Consider the following 9282-nt stretch of genomic DNA (forward strand, 5'->3'; position numbering starts at 1 on the left):
GGTCTTGATCGAAAGCTACTGTCGCACTGATTCCGAAAATATCAATCAAAATACGATCAGGCTCCGTACTTAGATGATAAAGCACCCTCAACATCTAAAATCTGCATTGTTCAGAACAATCGGATGAACGCAAAACAATGACCACAACAATGACCCATTGCGGCTCTTCGATTGTTCGGACAATGCCGATAATTCAGACTTGAAGGGCGAATTCTAAGCGGCCCAGTGCCTGATCATATTTTTATTTACATTTTCGGAGTCAGTGTGACAGTAGCTTTCGATCAATACCAGATTCAGGTAATTCTGCGCTCTGGAAGACGACTTTTGGATTACCATAAATCCTACAGTAGCTGCCGTAAAATATGTCTGAGTAAAGCCTCAGTGAAGCGGAACGAAGCTGCAAAATCGGTCGCTGCCATTCCACGTTTACATTCTATAGCAGACCTGGGCAAAGTGCGGCCCGCGGGCCAAATGCGGCCCGCGAGGTGATTCCGTGCGGCCCGCGAAAGGTAGATTGGAATTCAAAACATAAAACTTGCCTTTTGAATGACTAAAATGATAGGCTTTATCAACTGACCAGGAAATTCATTTGCTTTGAAACCTGTTCATTAATATGCCACGTTTACGCTGCCTACGTAACTGACATGCGTAATCCAGATTCACAATGTACAATCTGGCAAAGCATGAGTAGTGAGTAGCAATTGAAGTCACAAGAAATCACCCCTTTCATATAGTTCAGTTCAAACCTTCCTTGTTGATATTGTCACATTACTCATTATACGGTTCGCGTTTCAATTTGCGACGTGTGATATGTTTGCAAATCCCTAATTCGTGAAACAAGTCAATCAGTGCTCGCGATTACTATATGGCTCATCATATCTATCGCCCATTAAGGATTACCGGGCATGCAAAAATAAAAAGAAAGCCGAAAACTGAAATTCAAAGAAGGTTTAGAATTTAGAGCGCTAAATATTCGCATATTGGAGTCAAGGGTAAACCCATCCGTTCAGTTTTTGCCGATCATGCCGTCGAGAATAAAAATTTTAATTTAAGTCGGTCTGATGACAAAAGCACGAAACACTCGGTCAAGGGAGGGCAAAGTTCAGAAAAACGACAAGCTTCGCTCAACAGGAAGGCTATCTAACCTGCACACTGCTCGGAAGGATCAGGTACCAAGAATATGAGCGTTCTACTATTGCATATACATTTCAGTGCAGTGGTTCTCGAACTGGGAGACATGAAAGCATCAGAAGGGTGGCGTGAAGCCAAAGTTTATTGAAATTTTTCACGCTACGCGCGATATGCTACCTATCATGTTTAACATTGTTTCGAATCATGACAGCTAATATATATTTTTCAATTAACCGTCACTTTCTCATTACCTGATTCAACACATTCACTGAGCAGCATTTATTAGCAATGTAATTTAGAAATAAAGCTAAATTACGCTGGAGAATATAGCTAATTTTTTCCACTCGGCCCGCCAACGTATTTATTTTTCTCATTTGGCCCGCGGAGGAAAATAATTGCCCACCCCTGTTCTATAGTGTGAACCTCTGAAAGGTTCAGGTTCGTGTGAACGTGAACCTTTTTGAAAGGTTCTGTGTGAACACGAACGTGCACCTCATGACGTCACGTGACGTCATATTGCTTGTTTCAACCCCATATTTCAATTAGGTGATTGCCTACATTAATCTACTGTACACGATACCGAGCGACGACTCGGGGTCACATAATAGCTCAGTACTTAAGTACATATTGACGTTTTAAACGTCGCCAAATGTATCAACTGAGGCAATCAAATGATATAATAATCCCATAAAATCAATGTCTTGCGTCGCTTTGCCAACAATTTCGACCTGATCGGACAATGTATTCGGCGTCTGAATATTGCCACATGGATATTGTGCAGAGTGTAAAATGGGTTTCTATACTTGCTACCGATATTACCCCATTAACAAGTTATACAGCAGTATTAGCCAACATCCCAGTCGCACGGATTTGGTTTTTATGATACAGTATACATACGTAGTCAAGATTGACCCCGTACACCTGCTAGATTTTTACATCAGAAGACGATATCAATCTCATTGATTGGTTGATTAAGGATCATTCGCTGACAAAATACAGAGAACTATATAACGTATATATTCGAATCAGCACCGTAACTGCCGCACCCCAAACCCCCCAATTGGGGGGGGGCCGAGCTCGATGGGGGCCCAAAATTATTTCGTGAATTAGCATAAATCATAGAGTATTTTTTGAAAATTTATGCAATTTTTCAAAATTTTTTCGCGCTGTGCGCGAATTCACGTAGCCGTTTATCTTTCCTGTTGGGTATTGGGCCATTACCGCGCCACGACCCACCAAGACATACAATCAAGTTTTAGGCCATATAACATGCGACTCCAAGAAGTGTGCCAGAACAATTGGCAGCGAGAAAATCTTGGCCGAAAAGGTCTATGCCCTTATGCAGATCAAAGACTTCGCTATATATACAAAATACATATAGGTTTAATTGTCCATAGGCGCCTAAATGACTGGCGCCGAATGTTCCTGTCTTTGCAATCTGAACCTCACAAGACAAATACCATCCCGCTGGGAAAAATTTTATGCCAGTGCAGAAATACCAATTTTAAATCGTGTGCTTCTCTTAGTTTAGAAACCTACGTTTGGGCGGTTCTATATTTTTTGATATAGCAAACTTGAAGTCACGAAATAACATCATGTAACGAAGTCATATCAACAGTTCCGCCCGCCCGAAGATGTTTAATCATTATTTACGGGCCCTCCCGTTTTCAAGACACTTCACTCAGCTCTACCGGTAGATCTAATTACGTGAGTAGAGAGGACAATAAATCGATAGCATATTATATATGCAGTTGCCGATCTGATTTACCGATTTTATCATAAATTATCGAAAATTTTCGCGCTGGTTCTCAATACCGTACGGGTAATTTCGTGACAAACGCGAACAACGTGATGGGGGGGGGTCGTTTTATCACCCTACGGGAGTCCAACACCCACGTTTTTGGGGGCCTGACGAGGTGCTGTTTCGTTCCTGCCAACGGGTATACGCCCGAAGATGTTTAATTATTATTGAGTGGTCCTACCTTTTCAAACACACCTCACTCAGCTCTACCGGCAAATCTGATTACGTGAGTAGAGAGGACAATGTATTGATAGCATATTATATATGCAGTCGCCGATCTGATTGACCGATTTTATCATAAATTATCGAAAATTTTCGCGCTTGCTCACAATACAGTACGGGTAATTTCGTGACAAACGCGAACAACGTGATGGAGGGGGCCGTTTTTTCACGCTATGGGAGCCCAAGACCCACGTTTTTGGGGGCCTGACGAGGTGCTGTTTTGTTCCTGCCAACGGATATACGCCCGAAGTTGTTTATTAATTATTATTGAGTGGTCCTACCTTTTTAAATACACCTCACTGAGCTCTACCGGCAAATCTGATTACGTGAGCAGAGAGAAGATAAAAATTGATAACAATGTATGCAATTCCCGATCATACTGACCGATGAAATCATGAATTCTAGAAATTTTGCGCGCTTCGCGCGCGTAGGCTACCAAAGCTGACTCACTAAAGAAACTCCCAATGAAAATGATGAATAGTGGTAAACAGTGTATCGCCGGAGGGGGGTCTGGGGGACGAAGCCCCCCAGACGTTCGATCTACAACACTATGGGGGGCCCAAGACCAAAGTTTTGGGGGGGGGCTGACGAAGTGCTGTTACGGCCCTGATTCGAATTCAATAAATCAAGAGGTTTGGTCAAGGGAAGAAGAGAGGACAGAAATATACATTTTGCTATTAAATTACTGTACCATGCTAGTTTACGACAACGTAAACTTGGATCACTGCGTTTGAGGTCAATTTATTTGTGAGAGAACAATGGAGGCTCAGTAAAACACGATCATTGAATGATTGTTCGCTCTTGCGGGTTACACCGGAGTTACGCGAACATATGCAAGACGCGATGATTTTTATCGTCCCTGATTTCTAGAAATTGACTCGAGAATTTTGCTTCGAGTCACGAGTCAATCCACATTTCTGGTAGGCCGAGTCAAGTCAATAGAGCAAAGTGACCCGAGTCATCCCAACACTGCTACAGTGACTAGCTCCTGACCTAGAGTAGCCTTCTGCCTCAGGACCTACAGTGACTACCTCCTGACCTAAAGTAGAGATTTATGCTGCTTCTACTAGATTATCAATAGTCACTAACTCTTGACAACCTGCGCAGCCATCTCCCCACGTCAACCAACAAGGAAACACCTTTTGCATGTAACCCGCTCATTGTTATCACACAACCGGAAACCGCGCCGGTCAAACAGAACGCGTCTATTTCTTGTATCCGCGGCTCTTCCTGCGTCCCCTGGCGCGTTCGAACTTCCTGCCCTTGGACCGCACGAAAGGCTTGGTGCTGCTGTGCGGCAGACCCGGGGCCAGACCGAAATGACGGCACGACTCGCGGGCATTTCTCGGCCCTGCAAAGATCGAACCTCCATTACTCAGTCGCAGGTATAGGAAGAAAATAAGGCATGATAGTACCAGAGGTCTCGCACGTAGTTTTAAAGTCGACTTGATGGCGGGGACGCCTACTTTTAGCCAGGGTCGCAATGACTCGAGTCATTGCGCATGACTCGAATAAACTCGTACGAATCGAGACTGAGACCGCCAAGACCGACATTTCATTCAAACAGTAAGTAACCCCACTATGAGGACTTCGTCTATAGGTGCTGGTACTTGAAAATGTGACCGGAAACTGCTAAAAGTGAGGAAAATTCGTATATTATAAATGCTTACCGTTCGATATCCCAAAACAGAGTTATAAAAAGTAAGTTTAACCACGGTACACTGAAAACTGCACTCAACACAACGAGATTGACCTGTGACTCGGAGCTTTGCCACCTGGCCACATCCATGCTTTTAGCAGTTGTCAAAGATGGCTACTTTCCAGATCGCACAAAACACTTACGGTGATATGAATTGGTTCAATCACTGCAAATAAGCTCTATCAGTTAATTCAACATGAGAATGGGCTATTTCCCGGGGCTGCGAAGACGATTCACTCGGAAAAGTATTGCAAACACTTCAAAAAGTTATTTTCCACTCAAAAAATTCAAGAGCAAATAGTCATGCCTAGAATACTGGCGATGGAAGCAAGTTCAAAAACAACCACTCAAGCTCATGTGCTTCATAGGATGTTAGTGCGTGGTGCCATTACCTCTCGACAGCAAACGATGTCATTCTGGGCAAGCATTCCATAACTAAATGCGAACTCCTTTCAATTACACTATATATTCTCGTGTACAAGTCATTGTGTTTACTGTCCTCAGTCCTAACAGTTTCTGGTCCTATTTACCGAGTATCAGGACTGACGGACGAAATACCAACAACGTGGGGACTTTACTATTCTTCGAAGTTGCAACGAAGTGTCTTTATCGGCAGCCACAGCACAGATAACTAACCAACCAACGGTCATGGTCTTGAGTCATTTTACGCAAACGAATTCAGACTGGAGTCAAGAGTCACCAAACATCGTGACTCGAGTAATTACAAGTACAACCCCATCGAAAAGTTCCGATCATGCTCTGGGTCAGGACTCGGGAGCCTGGTCATTACGTTTTCAGGCGTTGGGGCAGCACTCTAAAATTTCAGAGTCAGAGCGGCATAAAATCTTGAGCCACGGCCCCACTAGCCTTCGATCGCAGAGGAGAGAAAGACTCGGAAACTTCTGGTAAGCCAAAACACATATCCAGGGCTGAAATGTGAGGAAACGATCAAAGTAGCGCCAAGCGGACTCACCCTGCATGAGAACGGTGTTCTGTCCTCTGGGCGCCTGCATCGCCAACTGATCGAGAGTGATAATCTCTCCGCCGGCTTTCAGAATACGCGCGCGAGCCTCGGTGGTGATGCGCAGCGCGCAGACCTGAAATTCGACCGACAGTCAATTGCGAGTTCATGTTTTCTGGTAAATTCGTAACAGAATCGGGGAATGCCTTTGTTACCTAACTTATTTTTGTCACGATTTCAGTTAAGCGACATTCCGCTAACGCACATAGCTTCGCGTTGCATGCGCTGGATGCTGTGATATGACCAGCAATGGTTTTGAAGCTTCCACGATTTCATAAGTCGAATTACTGTACCCAGAACCAATAATGGCAGCATCACACATCATTTTCTTAGTAATTACCAATTCTATCACAAACCATTACCGAAAAAACCACTGCTTCCAATCCGAAACAGTCCTAGACACAAGCCGGACTTTTTATGACTAGGGCAAGTTTTTGTTGCAGTTAAACCCGTGGAAAGTTGCATTTATTCATTTGTTTTCGAAAAAAGTTGCATTTTGACCACATTTTGCTCGGTTGACTAAAAAATGTCAATTTTCCTGCTCAGATCCCGAAATACCCGTAATAGCGTTACTTCGGTGCTGATTTACGGTGTTTCAGTTAAATTTGGCCGTGTATTTCACCATAATCGAAAATACTTTCCATGAAAAATCGAATAAGATGCATGAAAAATATGGACAAAAGTTGCACTATAAGATTCCTTAAAACAGCATTCTACATTATCTTACGAGTATTTAAGAAGCTGCCGGAAGCTGTAAAAAAAGTTGCAAAAACTTGCCCTCAACTTGTTGATGAAAGAATTGAAAAATATGAAATTCAGTCTAAATATGGAGAAACACGCGTGCATCAGAGGTCAATCGAACAAAGCGCGAAAAAAATTGCCAGGTTAACCGCTACTTCAGCCCCCCCCCCAGGTTGAGAGCCAATGGTCTGCAAGAAATGAAGTCACCATTACGAGTACCGAGACAGCCATACAAATAGAGGTTGGAAGGCATTGTTTGCCTTAAATTTAATACGGTCAAAACTAGAATGGAAATTTGAACAGACACACACAAAGAAAACATAACACTTCTTGCTGCCTGTTCGCGATCACGGAATTTACCTTCATTTTCGGGATTTCGTAGATCCTCTTGTCATCCGTAACTGTTCCGATGATGACGGCAGTTTTGGTATCGTTTCCGGGTTTCTTCATGTTACGCACCTGTAAAAGAGAACTCGTCTCAGGCGAAGTCTCGAGGTCACGAGATGGAGCCTAGCCTCACGTAGCCTGGTACGACCAACACCGCATATTGGATTGGAAATAGAGCTGGTCTTTTGAATATTAGATTGAATAGTATATTCATATTGAAATAAACCCGAATATTTTCGGCTGACACTCGTCAGCGCAACTAGTAGAGAATTGGAAGGAATTTATGTGCCTTGTAGTCGACTTTTATCAAAATACACCAACCCTAACTCTGTCAACAAAAGGAGTTCGTGCACACCTGAAAATAGCACATTGAACGCTGTCTCGTTCGAAACTTCATGCTGGTGACGTCATATTTTGTGATACGATTGTTGATAAACAATGCTATTTCCAATTCTCTGCTAGTTGCTGACGCTTACCCCTGACGAGCGTCAGCCGAAAATATTCGGGTTCATTTCAATATGAATTTGAATATACTATTCAATCACGTATATTGAACTTCTGTCCCTCCAATTAGATTAGATTAGAATGAAAATTAAAGATGCCGCAAAATAGTTCAATTCATATCAAATTATACTTCCTTCTCTAAAGCATGAGAATTCCATGTCCGCACATTTTGCACTGGCAATATACAGTTTTGCTGTGGCATTTTAGAGAAAACCACGAAACTGGATAGGAATTAGTACATAGAGACAATGTAACATATATATTAGAATTGGATTACCAGCGTTTCGTTCTAGTTTGTCTATTATTGCTGTACTCAAAGACTTGGACTATTAGACGAGTTGTCTAATTTCACTAGACTAGAGCAAATTTTATATGTACTATGAACTTTAATTTAGTGGTTTTTTTTTCTTATTCGAAATTTCAACTAATATTCAAGTTTTTCTAAATTTAGTAATTTCAATTCCGATCTAATTTCCAAACAAACTAGCTTCAATTTCAACTTAATATGGATAAATTGTGCAGCGCAAATTTTCCAATTTCAATCCAATTTAGAAAAAAAAACTTTAGATCCAGTCATAATCCAATTTGGAAAAGCTGAAATTGTTCTAGTTGGACAAGGCGCGCTGAACTGTATGAGGTCAATGAGGACAGTATTCATTTCATTGTAAGTCACATGATGACAAAGTAAAGCATTGCTTACCACTCGAGCAATGGAAATGGGAGGTCGGTTGGTTCGGCTCATGAAAAGACGCCTCAAGACGACGCGGTTGAACCCAGAGCTGGTTCGTCGAACAAGGAAGCGGTAAAGCTGTAAAATCAACAGATTGTGAAAATATTCCATACACATTAAAGATACCACTGTGAAAAATATAGAGATTAGAACATGATAGGTCTATGATAACTGGTGATTTTAGATACTCAACATATTGCGCAAAGCTCACTAACGGGCATACACTTGAACATAATTGGTATCAATCTTGGGGCACAAAATATGTGGCTAATAATCACACAAAGCACAAATATATTATAAAGCTATATCTAGCTATATCTTGTCAAGATCTTCCTGAACATAAACATAACACTAATATACAATTGAATGGTAGGTTTATTCTGAAAGATATCCGAATATGTTCGGCTGACACTTGTAAGGGTTAATCTTTATCAATCATTTCGTGACAAAAATGACATTTACACACGGAAATGGGTTTATTTCAAGTATTTTGCTAGCTATTGTGCATCGTTAATAAATGCTTACCTTCACGAGAAGTTTAAGATAAATATCATTAGACTTGGGTGCAGTCCTTCTGGACTTGCGGTCCTTGTTATGGCGGATGTCGATACCCTGAAATAATACAGTATTATAGAGCGAAACACATCACAATTCTCCCCGCTGGATACTGCAAATCATACTTTACATCATCATCTACGTCTTAATTAAGAAATTACAGTATCTGGCTATTTGTGCGACCCGATATTTCCAGATTAGATACAGATTTTTCTAAAGGAGCTACACTCACCATCGCGACCGACTAGAAGAGACAGATCTTGGTTACTCATGCATGAGCTCCACATTTCAGTCCACGTGACACTAGGTGTCCCAAGACACCAGTTGTTCTCCTTCAAAACGACTATAAAATCGCATTTGTTGACTACTATTGGAAAAATACAGATATTATTATTTAAAATGAAAGTCATAATGCATATCAAAAGAATCCCGAACTATGGAGAATCGCATTCGCAGAACTATATACTTCTGTATATTTATAATGTAATACA

The 9282-nt window shown here is 41.6% G+C and overlaps 1 protein-coding gene across 1 annotated transcript; it reads right to left on the minus strand.

The window, feature by feature from the left end:
* Positions 1-4294: 4294 nt before the first annotated feature.
* Positions 4295-9080, minus strand: LOC145448609 (large ribosomal subunit protein eL18-like). The gene is made up of 6 exons (XM_080327047.1): positions 9024-9080; positions 8762-8848; positions 8207-8314; positions 6976-7074; positions 5827-5950; positions 4295-4505 (listed from the first exon to the last, which is right to left on the minus strand). The coding sequence occupies exons 1-6, from the start codon at positions 9024-9026 to the stop codon at positions 4360-4362; spliced, it is 567 nt and encodes a 188-aa protein (XP_080183173.1). The 5' UTR covers positions 9027-9080; the 3' UTR covers positions 4295-4359.
* Positions 9081-9282: the final 202 nt, after the last annotated feature.

The sequence above is a fragment of the Botryllus schlosseri genome, chromosome 1, assembly GCF_051294905.1.
Source record: "Botryllus schlosseri isolate E-star chromosome 1, Bs_hap1, whole genome shotgun sequence".
NCBI classification, from domain to species: domain Eukaryota; kingdom Metazoa; phylum Chordata; class Ascidiacea; order Stolidobranchia; family Styelidae; genus Botryllus; species Botryllus schlosseri.